Source organism: Hevea brasiliensis, chromosome 14 (genome assembly GCF_030052815.1).
Source record: "Hevea brasiliensis isolate MT/VB/25A 57/8 chromosome 14, ASM3005281v1, whole genome shotgun sequence".
Lineage (NCBI taxonomy): Eukaryota > Viridiplantae > Streptophyta > Magnoliopsida > Malpighiales > Euphorbiaceae > Hevea > Hevea brasiliensis.
In genome coordinates, this window is record NC_079506.1 from 86684472 (window position 1) to 86703241 (window position 18770).

General features: G+C 40.4%; 2 protein-coding genes and 1 pseudogene across 2 annotated transcripts; 2 read left to right on the plus strand and 1 right to left on the minus strand.

Moving 5' to 3' along the window:
* Positions 1–626: 626 nt before the first annotated feature.
* LOC110661274 (17.3 kDa class I heat shock protein) lies at positions 627–1469 on the minus strand. The gene has a single exon (XM_021819868.2). It carries the CDS (start codon positions 1292–1294, stop codon positions 806–808), a length of 489 nt encoding a protein of 162 aa, XP_021675560.1. The 5' UTR covers positions 1295–1469; the 3' UTR covers positions 627–805.
* A 1536-nt stretch (positions 1470–3005) lies between these two features.
* On the plus strand, positions 3006–4768 carry LOC110661232 (UDP-glycosyltransferase 76B1-like; annotated as a pseudogene).
* Positions 4769–16460: 11692 nt separating this feature from the next.
* Positions 16461–18298, plus strand: LOC110661275 (UDP-glycosyltransferase 76B1). Its single transcript, XM_021819870.2, has 2 exons — positions 16461–17210; positions 17359–18298. Exons 1-2 carry the CDS (start codon positions 16715–16717, stop codon positions 18234–18236), a joined length of 1374 nt encoding a protein of 457 aa, XP_021675562.2. The 5' UTR covers positions 16461–16714; the 3' UTR covers positions 18237–18298.
* The last annotated feature ends 472 nt before the right edge of the window (positions 18299–18770 follow it).

The window sequence follows — 18770 nt, forward strand, 5'->3', positions numbered from 1 at the left end:
ATTTTGTTTCTATTGTGCATGTATGTGAAGCAAGCCAAATGATCACATGTTGTTAAAATAGTACAAATTTATCATTAAAAAAAAAAATAGAGGGCTAGTTTTCAGATTAAATAATATTATTCTACACTATGCTCCTCAATTATGCCTGCCATGATGCTCACCATTCTGGTCAGCATGCTTTCTAGTAATCATGCGCCTTCCTTCTCTTTTTTTGAGTAATTAATAATGTTGGCATATGTAACTCAACAGAAAATTAGAAAATAATTGTTCGGAACATTGGGCTGTACATGATTATGCTCCACGATTGCTTAGAACATTAATTGGGCCAATATCGATCAGGAACTGGAAGCCTGGAAACCGGCCCTGGCCGCAAGCGGGCTCAGTTTTCGTTTTGAGCAGAGACAGGCTCCAAGCTTTCGAGCACATACTGAGCCCAGAAATTCTCACAGCGCCATTTTGTTTTTTTCCAAGGGGCATGATTACAAAATTAGGGAGTGAAGTCAACGGATTGATCACGGAGGCACCTCCTAGCCTGACAATAAGGTATGCTATTGTTTTCCGGCTCCACTTTGCGTGGACAAACAGACATAACTGGTAATCTCTATATAGTAGAAAACCATAGAAAATAGAAAACCAGAAGCTTAAATCTTTATTAACAAAGAAAACTTGTGTAGTAGTACATTAAAAGCTGAACTCCATTCAAACAAGCCCATAAAACCCCATTACATTGCAGATTACACACATCTACTTATTTATTCGGCAAACTGTATAACACACCAAAGATCGAGTTTGCGTAGCATTTCACTCAACCGGAGATCTCAATGGCCTTGACATCTGGTTGCTTGACCTCCTCTTTGGGCACAGTCACTGTCAAGACTCCATTCTCCATGCTTGCCTTAACCTGATCAACTTTCGCATTCTCTGGCAGCCTGAACCTCCTCAAAAATCTCCCACTTGATCTCTCAACTCTATGCCACTTGTCGTTCTTCTCTTCCTTCTCTTTGCTTCTCTCTCCACTTATCTGCAAAACCCTGCCTTCTTCTATCTCCACCTTCACTTCCTCTTTCTTTAATCCTGGAAGATCAGCCTTGAAAACGTGAGCCTCAGGGGTCTCCTTCCAGTCCATGCGTGTGTTGGCAAAAGCCGAAGTTTCGCTTGCCAACTCAGAGCGAGGAGCTGATACAGCTGTGCTTGGGAATGGGAAGTCGTGGAAAGGATCCCAGACGTCGAGAGAGAAGGGATCGAAGATGTTGGTTCTCCGGCCACCGAAGAAGCTGCTTGGAATAAGAGACATTTTTCTTTTCTTGGTTTTGAGATGTGAATTGGAAGAAGAACAAGATTACTCGGTGAATACTTATGGTATTTCTTAGCTTGAAATGGGTTAGCTCTGCGATTTGAATGGATAAAGGAAGGAGGTATTTATAGGGTGGATTCTTGACTGTGTTGTGATGGATCTTGAAGGTTCTGTACTATATGGTGAGTTCTTGAGTTTTCATGAAGAAAGGGACCGAAGAGCTCTCTGGAATGTGGAAGAAATTGGAGAAAAGCGACGTACACGTGTACGGTGTATCGCAGGGAGAATATGAGCCCATGCCCCATGGGCTCCACTGGTGGGTCAGCAGCGTGATGAAACCTGAAGGTCACTTGCGCACTGGGCTTGTAAAATGAGGGAGTGAATATGAAAATTCTAGAATTAAAAAGCCAAAATAAACTTTTTTAGGTCTGACTTATAATTATTTAAAAATATAAATATAAATATAAATTTTATTTATTTTATATATAAATTTTATTATATATATATTACATCTAAAATTTATAAAGAACTGAATTTAAATAATTTTTTAAAACTTTTTTTTAAGTGCATGTGGTCGAAAATTTGAGCTTAATTTTCTTTATTTATTTATTTTATAAATTAATAATTATTTTGAGTTGAATTATTTAAGTGAGACATGGGACCAGTATGAGTTTGGACTGGAATTATATCAAAACTAGCCTGGTCAAAATAACATCGGAATCGATTAAAATTAATTAAAAAAATATTTTATATTTAGTCAATTTTGATTGGTTTGATCCAGGGTGGAATCAAAATTAAAATTTTCACTTCAGAAAAAATAAAAAATTTTAAAAAATTATGACTTATCAAATTAAATAAAATTAAATCAAATTAAGTAAATCGAATTGAAATAAATTGAAATCAAAATCAAGGGATATCCTTCAATTTGATATCAAATTCGAAACTCATACGATATGTTTGCATAAAAAATAGGATCAAAACTTTTAGTCTGGAATAATCTAAATCAGACCATACTCAAATTTAATTTGAATCATCAAATCCACTCTAATTAATTTTTTAAGTCATTTTAAATTTATACGACAGGACATTGCAATGAATATATATATATATATATTGGCAAGAAGGGGAAGAGCCAACAACACGACTACACCACGCAGAGCCTGGGGTAGGAAACCCTACAGGTATCTTGCAAAAGAATGTTTATTTAAACCAGGAGGAGGCACCATTAACATATGCAGACCCACAGGCTGCATTGCCCCAAGATGAGCTAACCAATCCACACAACTATTAGACTCTATGAGCACACTTGGCAGTCCCTACTCATAAGATCCTTAATTTTGCCAACAAGAGGCTGGGTATCTTGCTCCAACAACATGAAAACATCTTTACTATCAACTTCATTAACATGTATTAATCTTCCATTAAAAGATAACACATCTAAATGAATGAGTGAAGTAGGAGCATTTCATCAAACACGTTATAGATCAAACATACCAAGTAATAGGTCTTTAAAAATATATGCAAAATCTAAAGGGATTTTAGCCTTCTATACTGCAAATAAATTGACAAATATTTGCACACATGAGCACGTGAGATTCACAAGTTCAAGAAATTGTATAATGCTCATGTCGAGGCATCGCAGTAGCAGTACTATTATTCTACACAATGAAAGCTCAGAAGCTCAGGGAAGGGGAGAACCTAATCAAGCAGAATGCAAATGAAGCAAAGGAAGGGAAGGAGATTGGTTCTTTTCCCATTGCCATTGCAAGGCCACATTAACCCTATGATTCAACTAGCAAACATTCTCCACTCCAAAGTCTTCTCTATCACTATAATCCACACCACCTTCAACTCTCCAGACTCTTCAAAATATCCCCACTTCATCTTCCATTTCATTAAAGAAAACTTGACAGAGACTGAGGCCTCAACAACGGATGTCTTAGCTCTACTTTCACTTCTTAACATTAAATGTGTTGGCCCATTTCAAGATTGCTTGTCAAGATTGTTATCTGATGTTTCTGAGGAACCTGTTTCTTGCTTGATCTCAGATGCTGTCTTTCACTTCACACAATCTGTTTCCAATAGCCTTAGGCTTCCAAGGATTGTGTTGAGGACTGGTGGGGCTTCATTTTCTTATTTTTTCTGTCTTCCCATTTCTAAGGAAAAAAGGGTACCTTCCTATTCAAGGTAAATATGGTCTTTCTGATGATCACTTGATTGGTATATATAGCTAATGTTTATATATTTGCTTTTAACACTTCTCCTACCATATGTAAGGCTTGTCATTTTTGTTTTGATCAGAATCTCAATTAGAAGAGCCAGTGGTAGAGTTTCCACTATTGAAAGTGAAGGACCTTCCAGTGATCAACACATGCCACCCAGAATCACTCTAGCAATTAGTGGTCAACATGGTTAGTGAAACCAAGGCATCTTCAGGATTCATTTGGAACACCTTTTGAAGAACTTGAGCAATCTGCATTATACACCCTTCGTCATGAATTTCACATCCCAATATTCCCAACAGGACCATTTCACAAGTGCTCTCCTGCCTTGTCAAGTAGCTTGTTAGCCCAAGATCAAAGTTGCATATCTTGGCTACATAAACAAGCACCAAGACCAGTAATATATGTGAGTTTTGGTAGTATTGCTGCAATAACTGAAGCTGAGTTTTTGGAGATAGCTTGGGGGCTAGCTAACAGCAAGCAACCATTCTTGTGGGTGCTTCTACCCGGATTAGTCCGAGGCAAGGAATGGCTCGAACGTCTGCCTAATGGGTTGCTAGAGCATTTAAAAGAGAGAGGACACATGGTGAAATGGGCTCCTCAATTACAAGTGTTAGCTCATCAAGCTGTTAGTGCATTCTGGACACACAATGGGTGGAATTCCACATTGGAGAGTATATGTGAAGGGATTCCTATGATATGTATGCCCTGCTTCACTGACCAAAGAGTCAATGCAAGATATGTAAGTGATGTCTAGAGACTTGGGGTGCAGACAGAGAGTGTACTGGACAGAAAGTGTCACGACCCAACCTATGGGCCGGACCGGCACTAGGACCTGGGCCAGCTTAAAGCCCCCGAGGCCCGTAGTAAGCCTAACTGTTCATTAACCCAACTCTAAGGCCCATTTGGGCCCAATATCAAGAAAACAAATGGACAGAGTCCGGCCATAAAATGGACTTACCAACGGGGAGTTTTCGACTCACCCGACCTGTAAACACAATATATAGTCAATTGGGGAGCTCTGCTCACCCTCCACATACTCATCAACATAATAATAAATGGGAGCTCAGCTCCCTCATCCAATCCATCAAACATGCATAGCATATTAAGTTTACAGGTCCCAAAATAATAATTTAGTTTACAGACCCAAATCAAATAACATTTCTAACACATGCGGAAATTCTAAGATTTAACAAGTTTATACAAACAGTAATAATTGACCTGCGAGGGAGAAAAGCAGGTTAACCGAAATAAAATCCTCCTGTAGCCTGAAAAAAAATATTGAACAGGAGTGAGCGTTCGACTCAGAGAGTAAAATATCAATTTTAACCATAATCTCTATAACTATCTAGAACTAATGCACCATGTAGAGTGAAATGCAACATCAACAACATTTTCACCTCATAACATCAAAAAGGTAATTTGGAGCACTCACACACCCTGTAGTATCAATCATAACATATGGGAGCTGATACCCTATACAGCTCTCTTAAATCCAACCTGGTGCCAGCGAATTACTCAAGCTCGGACTTCCACTTAATAACCAAATCGAGGGTCCCAGCGAATTACTCAAGCCGTGACTACCCCTCGAAGGAACGGGTCCCAGCGAATTACTCAAGCCGTGACTACCCCGTCCTATCCATAGTCCACACCACATCACACGCACGCCAACGCACGCACACTGCTCCAAATTACCACAACAACATCCATGGCATATTAACAGTTATGAATGCAACATAAATCGTGCCTAGAGTTTAACTAAATAAATATATGCATATAAGTGATGCATGGGCATGCTGAACATATAATAATATCGAAATTACAATTAAAATTAATATTTTACTCACAAACTGGATGACAAATTACTGTGGCGGCTGGGCGGAGGAAGAAGGTCATCGGCTCACCGACAATCATATTACATTTATTTAATACAATCGACTCAATACAAACAAAGAAAAGACCAATTACGCCCTAAGTCGTGCGAAAATCCGGCGAGTCTCCCTATACCTAGGACCTACCCAACTCGCAAAAGGGTTCAAAACACACTTCTATACTCACAATCCATATATCAGCTCAATCATATCACACCCCTCCCGCCCATCAAATCAGTCATCCATCACAATATGCAAAATTTTAATTTAGTCCTTATTATTGATCATTTTTGCAAAAACTGCCCAAACAAGCTCTAAAAATTATAAAACTTTGCCCCGCGGTCCTTAGCAATATTACTAAGCTATTGCAAAAAGAATCGTAATTTTCTAAGCTACCACGAATATTTTATGGATTTTTAATCCTATTTAAGCACTAGAAAATTACGTAAAAACAAGGTTCGGGTTTACCTTTGCCGATTCCGACTTCGGGAACGCGCTCGGAACGTCTGACAATGGGGGGCTAGCCAAAACTTCGGTCCAATCCGGAGACTTTTCCGGTAACGGGTCTGGCCCGAAATTTGCAGACCCGGTCAACTGTCGAATTTTCCGCGAATCGAGGATACCTACACGAAGCCCATAACACGGGGGTTAGTACATAAATTTTTCAGAATTTTCTAAGCTCATTTAATGCTCGAGAATACACTGCGAAGTTCCGTGGGACCCACCGAAAAACGGTGTCGGAAAAATTTGAAATTTATGTCGCTAAGCCCTCGACGAATGGAGCGTCTTTGGTGGCCTCGGTTTTCGTGGATTCACGGCCGAGAAATCTAGCCCAAAAGTCGAAATGGGCAAAAATCTTCCCGAGCAAAAATCGGACAATCCGCTCGATGGATTTCGGCGTTCTTGGTGTCTATGGAAAGCTCACGAGTAGATGATTTTGGACACAAGACCCGGCCCAATCGGTGGCGGATCGGCCGGATTTGGCCGAGGAAGCGGAGCGGCCAGGGCGCCGCAGGCGCGCTTTTTCCGCGCTCGGCCGCGGCCGGCTGGCCGGGTGGCGCCGCTGGGCCGGGCTGGCGTATCGGCCGGTACCGGGGCGGGGAGGAGAGAGAAACGAGAGAGAGAAGGGGAGAGGGACGACGCGCGCGGGGAAAGAAAAAGGAAAGGAGAAGAGGGCCGGTCCGATTCGGTCGGTCCGATCCGGTCCGGTTCGATTCGGCCGGTTCGATTCAGAATACAAAATTTTGAATTTTTACTCTTCCTCGGGACCGAAAACGAGGTCCAAAAATTCCGAAAAAATTCCAGAAAACTCAGAAAAATACGTAGACTCCAAATATATTTTTAGTTTTGCCACGTGGTCTTTAAATAAATTTTTAAAAATCATTAAAGTTTATATTTTCGGAAAATCGAACCCGATTTTTAAAATCCGAAAAAATCTCAAAAAAATTCCTAAAATTTAAATAAAATTGAAATACCAAAAATACTCATAAATAATAAAATTTTGGGGTGTTACATTCTTCCCCCCTTACAGAAAATTCGTCCTCGAATTTTACACAAGGCAGAATAAAGCACATGATTATACATTGAACAAGTAAGGGTACTTGCTACGCATGTCCCGCTCTGACTCCCAGGTGCACTCTTCCACTGACTGACTCCTCCACAAAACCTTAACCATAGGGATCTGTTTGGATCTTAGCTGTCTTACTTGGTAGTCCACTATGGCTACAGGTTGCTCCTCAAATGTCAAGTTCTCTTTTAGCTCTATCACATCCATTGCGAGACATGAGAAGGATCGGGAATGTATTTCCTGAGCATGGAGATGTGAAACACGGGATGAACGTGAGAAAGGTTGGGTGGTAGCTCCAACCGGTAAGCAACTGCTCCAACTCTATCCGTAACCTCAAAAGGTCCAATATACCGAGGTGCTAACTTGCCCTTCTTTCCAAATCTCATGACTCCCTTCATTGGAGAAACCTTCAGGAATACATAGTCGCCCACTGCAAACTCCACATCCCTCCTTCTAGGGTCTGCATAACTCTTACATCATCTGAAAGCCGCCCTCGATGCTCCTGATTAAAGGAACTACCTCTGAAGTGTACTGCACCAGGTCTACATCATGCACCTTCGCTTCCCCCATTTCTGTCCAACACAGAGGAGACCTACACTTTCTTCCATATAATGCCTCATAGGGTGCCATCCCTATGCTGGAGTGGTAACTGTTGTTGTAGGCAAACTCCACCAAAGCTAGCTGCTCATCCCATTGACCTCCAAAATCCAAGACACTCATGCGAAGCATGTCTTCCAGTGTTTGGATTGTCCTTTCGGACTGTCCGTCTGTCTGAGGGTGGAAAGCCGTACTGAAGTTCAACTGCGTGCCAAGTGCCTCCTGCAACTTTTTCCAAAACCGAGAAGTGAACTAGGGCCCTCTGTCAGATATTATGGAAGCCGGAACTCCATGCAATCTGACTATTTCTCGAATGTAGAGCCGGGCATACTGTGCCACAGAGTATGTAGTCTTTACAGGCAAGAAATGAGCTGATTTGGTCAAGCGGTCTACAATTACCCATATCGAATCATATCCTCGCGTGGTACGAGGCAACCCAGTCACAAAATCCATAGTGATCATTTCCCACTTCCATTCTGGGATAGGGAGCTCTTGCAGCTTCCCTGACGGTCTCTGGTGTTCAAACTTCGCTTTCTGACAAGTCAAGCACTTGGACACAAAGTCTGCTATGTCTCTCTTCATGCCATTCCACCAATAGCTATCTTTCACATCATGGTACATCTTGGTGGAACCTGGGTGGACACTGTACAGTGTGTAGTGTGCCTCTCGCATGATTTCATTCCTGAGATTGTCCACATCGGGCACACATATCCTAGAACCTTGCACTAGGGCGCCATCATTGGCAAATCCAAACTCACCACCTTCACCTTGCTGTACTCTCTCTATAATCTTCATCAATTGTTGGTCTCTGTGCTGGGAAACTCTAACTCTGTCCCTCAAGTCTGGCCTCACTGAAAAGTGAGCCAACAATGCCCCCTCATCTGAAAGATCTAGGATTAAACCTTGATCCCTCAACTCATGTACCTCCCGAATCAACGGTCTCTTCTCTACTGAAATGTGCGCCAAACTGCCAGAAGATTTTCTGCTCAAGGCATCTGCTACAACATTGGCCTTCCCAGGGTGGTACTGGATGGTGCAATCATAGTCTTTCAGAAGCTCCATCCATCTCCTCTGTCTCAAGTTTAAGTCCCTCTGTTGGAAGATGTACTTTAAACTCTTGTGGTCGGTGTATATCTCGCACACTTCACCATACAGGTAGTGTCTCCAGATTTTAAGTGCAAAGATTACAGCCGCCATTTCCAAATCATGGGTGGGGTAGTTCTGCTCATGCCTCTTCAGCTGCCTTGAAGCATAAGCCACTACCTTTCCATTCTGCATCAAGACACACCCTAGACCAACTCTGGAGGCGTCACAATACACAGTGTATCCTTCACCACTCACAGGTAGTGTCAACACAGGGGCAGTAGTTAGACACTCCTTAAGCTTCTGGAAACCCACCTCACAGTCGTCTGTCCAAATGAATGGAACATTCTTCCTGGTCAACTTAGTTAGGGGAGCCGCTATCCTGGAGAAATCTTGTACAAAACGCCTATAGTAGCGCCGCCTAAACCCGAAAACTTCGCACCTCGGATCGTTGTAGGCCTAAGCCAATCGATTCTGACTTCAATTTTCTTGGGATCCACTTGAATGCCGTCACTAGAAACCACGTGTCCCAAGAATGAGATGCTTTCTAGCCAAAATTCACATTTTGAAAATTTGGCATATAGCTGGTGCTCCCTCAACGTCTGCAACACCATCCTCAAGTGCCACACGTGTTCTTCCTCGGTCCGAGAATATACCAGAATGTCATCTATGAATACGATGACAAAACGGTCCAAAAATGGCTTGAACACCCTGTTCATCAAGTCCATGAAGGCTGCTGGTGCATTAGTGAGTCCAAAAGACATCACCAAGAACTCATAATGACCATATCTTGTCCTGAAAGCCGTTTTGGACACGTCCTCGTTCCTGATTCTCAACTGATGGTAGCCTGATCGCAGGTCTATCTTGGAAAAAAATCTAGCTCCTTGGAGCTGATCAAACAAATCATCGATCCGAGGAAGTGGATACTTGTTCTTCACAGTCACCTTGTTCAGTTGTCTGTAGTCGATACACAACCTCAATGACCCATCCTTCTTTCTCACAAATAGAACAGGAGCACCCCAGGGTGAAGTGCTCAGACGTATAAAACCCTTGTCCAAAAGCTCCTGTAGCTGCTCCTTTAGCTCTTTCAATTCTGCTGGTGCCATCCTGTAAGGTGGCATTGATATGGGGTTTGTACCCGGCACAACATCAATGCAAAACTCTATTTCCCTTCCTAGTGGCAACCCTGGAAGCTCCTCAGGGAAGACATCCATGAATTCTCTGACAACAGGAACATTTTCCATGCTGACACCTTCTACAGATGTATCTCTCACCAATGCCAAATACCCTTGGCATCCACGCCTCAACATTTTTCTGGCACTAATTGCTGACACCAAGTTATATGGAGCTACGCTCCTGTCACCATCAAAGCTAAACTCTTCCACACCAGGTATGTGGAAATACACCTTTTTGTTCCTGCAGTCTAAAGTGGCATAGTGAGTTGCCAACCAATCCATCCCCAAAATTACATCAAAGTCCATTACTGGTAGAGGAACCAAGTCTGCTGGGAGGATCTTTCCATCCACTACTACTGGGCTACCCAGAAAAATCATATCTACATCTATGTTGTCACTAAGTGGGGTAGCTACTGACAAAGGGCACTCTAAAGTTGTAGGGTTTCTACCCAACCTCATGGCAAATACAGGGGAGACAAATGAGTGCGTAGCACCCGGATCTATCAAAACACGAGCCTCATAAGAATGACGGAAGAATACACCGCCACAACGCATTTGAAGCTTGAGCATCCTGGTGGGTCGGTGAAAACCAGCTTGACCCCTACCCGAGTGGCGTAACCGACATCGACTTCTACCTCCTGATCTGCCTCCAAATCCACGTCCCCCTTGTCCTCGGCCCTGTTGGCCACTGAACTGACTGCCTGCCATGTTGGAAGCGCCCGGATACAACTGTCGAGGAACATTCGCAACAGAACCCTGTGACCCCATCTGTGGCTCGCTGAACATGGGGCATTCTCTAGCAAAGTGACCCGGTTGGCCACACCTGAAGCATACTCCTGATCCCATCAAACAAGGTCCTGAATGTCCTCTTCCACACTGTGCACAAGGTGCCAAGGAGGATCCTGAACCAGACCCAGAACTGCTGTACCCCGAACTGTGACCACTGCTGGATCCGTACCCTGGTCTGAATCCTCGTGGTCTGTGTCTGAAACCACTTCTCTTGCTCCTACCCTTTCCTCTGTAATTACCCTGGCCACCACTGTCCGGAGTACCCATGGAAGGGACACCTGAGGAACCCTCTGCTCTGTTTTTCTTTGCTCTTCCACTGTCATCCGCAGCATAGCTAATCTCAATCTGTCTGGCTCGATCAACCACTACATCAAAAGACTGATCCGACATCATGGCCAGGTTCGCATACCTCCTGTCAAGCCCCTTTAGAAACCTCTTCACCTTTATAGTTTCTGTAGCTACTGCTGTAGGGGCATATCTGCTCAATTCCAGAAATTCTGTAGCATATTCATCTACAGACCTGCCATTCTGTCTTAGGGCCTCAAAGGCCCACTGTTTCTGATCTCTGAAGCTTTCTGGCACAAACCGATTGATGAAAAGTTCTACAAACTGAGCCCATGTCAAACCCTCCATCCGGGGTAACACGTAGTCATTCATCCATTGTCTAGGCATAGGCCCCATGACATGCTGCACACACTCTATCAGTCTCCTGTCAGTCAACTGTAATTACATTTCTGCACATGCGGGAATCCATAAACCGATATGCATCGTCTGACACATCATAAGTACCAGGCACCAACTTCTTAAAATTTATGATCTGTTTGTAAGGTTCCCCTCTTGGTGCGGTGGACTGCTGCTGCTGTGGAGGGTGGACCATATACTGCGCCATCATATCAATGGTCCTCTGCAACCCAGCTAGAGTAGCTGCCATGGGGTCCATGGGACCCTGTGCCATGAAAGACTGTTCCTGAACTGTGGGTAGCTGCTCTTCTACTTGAGCAGCTCTAGGCCTCCTACCCCGCCTCCTCGTGGCAGGCGCCTCATCCTGTGCTGACACCTCGTCAGGCACATCCGCTCGTGCGATGGCGGCTCTCACCTTCTACGCATTTTCCTGAAATTCAGCAGCATTAGCCCACAAAAATTCAAAACTGCTCATTGCACAGCTCTATAGACTCATATTTACACACAATATATGAAGCAGAAACTAGAAGCAAAAACAACAATGCAAGACGAATATGGACCCTATTTTTCCGCATGTGACTCCTATTAGACTTTCCCCAACACTTTAGACAACATTCCCTAAGAATCTGGAGCCTAAGCTCTGATACCACATCTGTCACGACCCAACCTATGGGCCGGACCGGCACTAGGACACAGGCGACCCTAAAGCCCCGAGGCCCGTAGTAAGCCTAACTGTTCATTAACCCAACTCTAAGGCCCATTTGGGCCCAATATCAAGAAAACAAACGGACAGAGTCCGGCCATAAAATGGACTTACCAACGGGGAGTTTTCGACTCACCCGACCTGTAAACACAATATATAGTCAATTGGGGAGCTCTGCTCACCCTCCACATACTCATCAACATAATAATAAATGGGAGCTCAGCTCCCTCATCCAATCCATCAAACATGCATAGCATATTAAGTTTACAGGTCCCAAAATAATAATTTAGTTTATAGACCCAAATCAAATAACATTTCTAACACATGCGGAAATTCTAAGATTTAACAAGTTTATACAAACAGTAATAATTGACCTGCGAGGGAGAAAAGCAGGTTAACCGAAATAAAATCCTCCTGTGCTTTGAAAAAATATTGAGCAGAGTGAGCGTTAGACTCGAGAGAGTAAAATATCAATTTTAACCATAATCTCTATAACTATCTAGAACTAATGCACCCTGTAGAGTGAAATGCAACATCAACAACATTTTCACCTCATAACATCAAAAAGGTAATTTGGAGCACTCACACACCCTGTAGTATCAATCATAACATATGGGAGCGATACCTATCTGACTCTCTTAAATCCAACTGGTGCCGGTAATTACTCAAGCTCGGACTTCCACTTAATAACCAAATCGAGGGTCCCAGCGAATTACTCAAGCCGTGACTACCCCTCGAAGGAACGGGTCCCAGCGAATTACTCAAGCCGTGACTACCCCGTCCTATCCATAGTCCACACCACATCACACGCACGCCAACGCACGCTGCTGCTCCAAATTACCACAACAACATCCATGGCATATTAACAGTTATGAATGCAACATAAATCGTGCCTAGAGTTTAACTAAATAAATATATGCATATAAGTGATGCATGGGCATGCTGAACATATAATAATATCGAAATTACAATTAAAATTAATATTTTACTCACAAACTGGACGACAAATTACTGTGGCGGCTGGGCGGAGGAAGAAGGCTGTCCCGGCTCACCTGACAATCATATTACATTTATTTAATACAATCTGACTCAATACAAACAAAGAAAAAGACCAATTACGTCCTAAGTCGTGCCGAAAATCCGGCAGAGTCTCCCCTATACCTAGGACCTACCCAACCTGCAAAAGGGTTCAAAACACACTTCTATACTCACAATCCATATATCAACAGTTCAATCATATCACACAGCCCCTCCTGGGCCCATCAAATCAGTCATCCATCACAATACGCAAAATTTCAATTTAGTCCTTATTATTGATCATTTTTGCAAAAACTGCCCAAACAAGCTCTAAAAATTATAAAACTTTGCCCCGCGGTCCTTAGCAATATTACTAAGCTATTGCAAAAAGAATCGTAATTTTCTAAGCTACCACGAATATTTTATGGATTTTTAATCCTATTTAAGCACTAGAAAATTACGTAAAAACAAGGTTCGGGTTTACCTTTGCCGATTCCGACTTCGGGAACGCGCTCGGGACGTCTGACAATGGGGGGCTAGCCAAAACTTCGGTCCAATCCGGAGACTTTTCCGATAGCAGTGCATGCGGCCCGAAATTTGCGAACTTGGCCAATCACAAATTTTCTGCGAATCGAGGATACCTACACGAAGCCCATAACACGGGGGTTAGTACATAAATTTTTCAGAATTTTCTAAGCTCATTTAATGCTCGAGAATACACTGCGAAGTTCCGTGGGACCCACCGAAAAACGGTGTCGGAAAAATTTGAAATTTATGTCGTTGCGAAGCCCTCGACGAATGGAGCGTGCTGGTGGCCTCGGTTTTCTCGTGGGATTCACGGTTTTCGAGAAATCTAGCCCAAAAGTCGAAATGGGCAAAAATCTTCCCGAGCAAAAATCGGACAATCCGCTCGATGGATTTCGGCGTTCTTGGTGTCTATGGAAAGCTCTCGCCGAGTAGATGATTTTGGACACAAGACCCGGTCCAATCGGTGGCCGGATCGGCCGGATTTGGCCGAGGAAGCTGGAGCGGCCTTGTGCAGCGTTTCGCGCGCATTTTCCGTGGTTCGGGCGTGCCGGCTGGGTGGGTGGCGTGTGGCCAGTCTTTGGGCGGTGGTGGCCGTGGTGAGGCGGGAGGAGAGAGAAACGAGAGAGAGAAGGGGAGAGGGACGACGCGCGCGGGGAAAGAAAAAGGAAAGGAGAAGAGGGCCGGTCCGATTCGGCCGGTCCGATCCGGTCCGGTTCGATTCAGCCGGTTCGATTCAGAATACAAAATTTTGAATTTTTACTCTGCCTCGGGATCGAAAACGAGGTCCAAAAATTCCGAAAAAATTCCAGAAAACTCAGAAAAATACGTAGACTCCAAATATATTTTTAGTTTTGCCACGTGGTCTTTAAATAAATTTTTAAAAATCATTAAAGTTTATATTTTCGGAAAATCGAACCCGATTTTTAAAATCCGAAAAAAATCTCAAAAAAATTCCTAAAATTTAAATAAAATTGAAATACCAAAAATACTCATAAATAATAAAATTTTGGGGTGTTACAGAAAGCAGATAGAGAGGACCATCAGATGAGGTGGAGGAAGAAGGAGAGAAGATCAGAAACAGAATCTTGTGTTTGAAGGAGAAGGCATATCTTTGTCTGTGCAAAGATGGCTCTTCAAGCCAATCTTTGGATAGCTTGGTTACTCATATTTTATCATTAGAGTCTTTTATTTTCCAGGCTTAATAACACCTTTTTGTTAGACATTCAATAAGCCAACAAGGCATAATTAAACTGTGATGGTTTGTGAGACTTCTAAGTTTAAATTTATGCAAAAACTAATGAAAGTAAAAGGCTGTTATGATGTTGTATCTATCACAAGTAGAATTTCAAATACTGTGAAATTAATAACTTGGGGTGGTAGTTTGGTGCTAAACTTGAAGGCAGAGTATGATTCTAATTCTGATTTAGATTAATAACAGATTAATGTGATTTTGATGTAACGTTAATAGGATGAAATAAGTGAATCTGGAATTACATTTAGCAGAATTCAACTTTGTACTGGGCTGTTTGCCTTAATTTTGAATGAATATCATGTGTTCATGCAAGACTACAGACAGAACAACCCCATGGGTCACATCGGTTCGGTGGTGATCACTTTGCATCAACAAATGGGAAATGCCCAGTACACGCTTGTGCTTTTGTTACAGTCAAATTTATTGTCGGTGGAAAAGTGTGTAAGTGCTTTTCCTTTAATATTGCTATCTAAAATTTGTTGGTAGAATAAAAATAATAAATAAAAATCATATAATATTTTATATTCTTTTAATATGATGGGGCTATGTTCATAAAACCATAGGGTCAACATTACTTGGTAAAAACTGAATAAACACTCTGACTCGTTTTAAATTTGATAATTTAGTTTGATTTATATGATAATTTAGTTTGATTTTAATTTTTAGAGTTTTAATTATTTTTTTTCATTTGATTTAAAAAAAATTTAATAAAATAAAATAAAATTAGATAAAAAATATCTAAATCAAAATAAAAAATATGAAATAAAGTGAAAATTAGATCAAATTTAAAAATAAAAATTATGAAATAAAGTGAAAATTAGATCAAATTTAAAAATAAAAATTATGAAATAAAGTAAAAATTAAATCCAAATAAAAAGTTCATTTAAAAGTCTAAATCAATCGATTCAAACCAAACTGAATAGAACTATATCAGTTTAATTTCATAATAAATATGTTAATTTATTCATCTTATTTTTTTAGCATATATTTACTATTTTAATATTATAATACACAATAAAAGTTATCTTCATTATGTGATCAATGGTTCACTCAATAATGAAGACTTCGTCTATTTTATAAAATTTAATTTATATATAAAATATATTTTTAAGAGAATATTTTCTAAAAAAATTATTTTTTAGATTGATTTTCATATTAAATTAATAATATATTTTTATATCATATATTTACAAATATTTTTATATTTTAACAAAATTATCAAATTCTTGAAAATGATTTCATTTTTTTAAAAGAATAAATCATTTTTTCTAAAAATATATTAATTTTTTATTTGATTAGAAAAATAATTTATTTTGACTTTTTTTTAAATGTCCTAAATAATAAAAAAATATGAAAATAAACGGAATTATACGTCATTTCTTGATTCATGGGTTAAGTTCAACTATTTATTTTACAATACTCTACTTATAGTATTAATTTTTTTAATCTTAATTTTAATAAAAATTCCACTGAAATAGAAATAACACTAAAATAAATATCTTGATATAATCTTTTAACTATTTGCGGAATATTAATAAAACAATGTGGATAACTACAATTTGGTTTTATTTTTATCTTTATTTATAATGTTTCTATCTATAAAATGAAGTGTCCTGTGGAATGACCTCACCGTGTGCGTCATTGAAATGAGAATAAAGACTATATTCATGCAACTTCCAGATAGTAATACTGATAATCACAAGAAAATAACACCCTTCTCCGTCCACACATTTAGCTTTACGCCTGCAGAGTACCATAGGACAACAGCCTTCCAGTAAGTTAGATGTCGTGACTGGTTACTTTGATTTACGAACGGTTCACTTCTGCTAATTGTATACCTTAGTGTTTCTGCCAATGGTTCCCTGTTTTTGCCATTTTTACCCTATTGGCATAGTTGTTAACGGTGCTTAATTGAGTTTTCATTCAGCAAACTGCATGGAGAACATAAGAGAATCGCATATGCAGCTAAAGAAGGGTCACAGATTAATACTCTTCCCATTGCCTTTGCAAGGTCACATAAATCCTATGATTCAACTTGCCAATATCCTCTACTCTAAAGGCTTTTCCATCACCATCATCCACACTAATTTCAACCCTCTCAACCCATCAAACTACCCATACTTCACTTTTCATTCAATCCCAGATGGCTTATTGGAATGTGAAGCCTCAACAGAAGATTTGACACTACTTATTTCAAACCTCAATGTGAAATGTGTTGAGCCTTTCAGGAATTGCTTGGCTAAGTTGTTATTAGATGCTTTGGATGAGCCTATTTCTTGCTTAATCTCAGATGTTGTCTGGTGGTTCACTGAAGAGGTAGCTAAAGGCCTTAAGCTCCCAACAATTGTTCTCAGGACCAACAGTATCTGCTCTTTTCTTGCATTTGCTGCCTTGCAACTCCTGCTGGACAAGGGCTACCTCCCAATTCAAGGTGAATCAAAGTAGTTTCTGATTGCCTTTTTGCTTTTCTAATTTATATAGGATTTTAGGCATTTCCCAGGAGAAATTTTTGATTTTTTAATAGGCAATTACACATTTCTAACATTTTTGTAACTACTTGCATTTTTCTTCTCTCCAAGCTTGTCGATTGGAGGAGCCAGTTCACGAGCTCCATCCATTAAAAGTGAAAGATATTCCAGTGATCAAAACAAGCAAACCAGAGGTTCTTCAAGAAACAATAAACAAGATGGCTAAGCAAGCAAAAGCCTGTTCAGGGATTATATGGAATTCATTTGAAGAACTTGAGCGAGATGCACTGACCACATTAGCCAAAGACTTTGTTGTTCCCATGTTTCTCATAGGTCCATTTCATAAGCACTTTCCAGCTTCTTCTAGTAGTTTAGTAACACAAGACCGAAACTGCATTTCCTGGCTAGACACCCAGGCTCCTAATTCAGTACTCTACGTGAGTTTTGGGAGTATTGCAGCTATAAATGAGGCTGAATTTCAAGAGATAGCTTGGGGGCTAGCCAACAGCAAGCAACCCTTCTTGTGGGTGGTTCGACCTGGATTAGTCAATAGCTCTGAATGGCTTGAACCATTGCCTGATGGGTTCTTGGAGATGACTGGAGGAAGAGGACTTATTGTGAAATGGGCTCCCCAGCAGGAAGTGCTTGCACACCCTGCCATTGGAGGGTTTTGGACACACAATGGCTGGAATTCAACATTGGAAGGTCTCTGTGAAGGGGTCCCCATGATATGTCTGCCTAATTTTGGTGACCAATTGATAAATGCAAGATATGTGAGCAATGTTTGGAGAGTTGGAATACATCTAGAGAACAATTTGGATAGAGGAAATATAGAAAGTGCAATTAAAAGGCTAATGGTGGAGGCAGAGGGGCAGGAATTGAGAATAAGAACTCTAAATTTGAAGGGTAGAGTGGATCTTTGTCTAAGGGGAAAGGGATCTTCTTGCCAAAATCTTGAGCATTTGATCAACTACATTTTATCATTCTAGTATGCAAGGTTGCAACTTGTGTTCAATGATTTTGAGAAATAAATATTTGTTTATGCCATTAATTAAGCTTGTGGTTTAAGGTTAATTTATTATAAAATTGAGCTTACTCAATGTGCTCAGTCAAAAAAAAAAAAGAAAATTTTTTGGGTCCAGAAAAATAGAATTTGATTTGATTGATTATTCATTCCACAACACCAAATTTCTTTTAAATATCTCTAGGTATGTAGAGCATCTATTCAACTGAGGTTGACATAAATCCTTCTATGTCCCTGCCTATAAATGTTGCTAATAATAGATGAAGAGTTTTCATGGTTTGGATAAATTTGATTAAAAAAAAATTATAAACTAAAACCAAACTGTTGATTATAAAGATCAAATTCAACTAAACTATATTATCAATATATATCAATATATAAAGTTGAGCTTAGTTTATTTTTTGAAAAATATTTTTTATATTTTTTTAGTGTTTAAGGCACTCATAAAAATAAGTTAACAGAAAATATTTTTTCTATCAAAGGGAAATTGAACTATTTT

Bases quoted from the DNA above. Each gene is read 5' to 3' on its own strand.
- LOC110661275 (XM_021819870.2), top strand. From the start codon at position 16,715: ATGGAGAACATAAGAGAATCGCATATGCAGCTAAAGAAGGGTCACAGA. The intron at 17,211-17,358 runs GTGAATCAAAGT...CTTCTCTCCAAG, and splicing joins GGGCTACCTCCCAATTCAAG to CTTGTCGATTGGAGGAGCCA.
- LOC110661274 (XM_021819868.2), bottom strand. From the start codon at position 1,294: ATGTCTCTTATTCCAAGCAGCTTCTTCGGTGGCCGGAGAACCAACATC.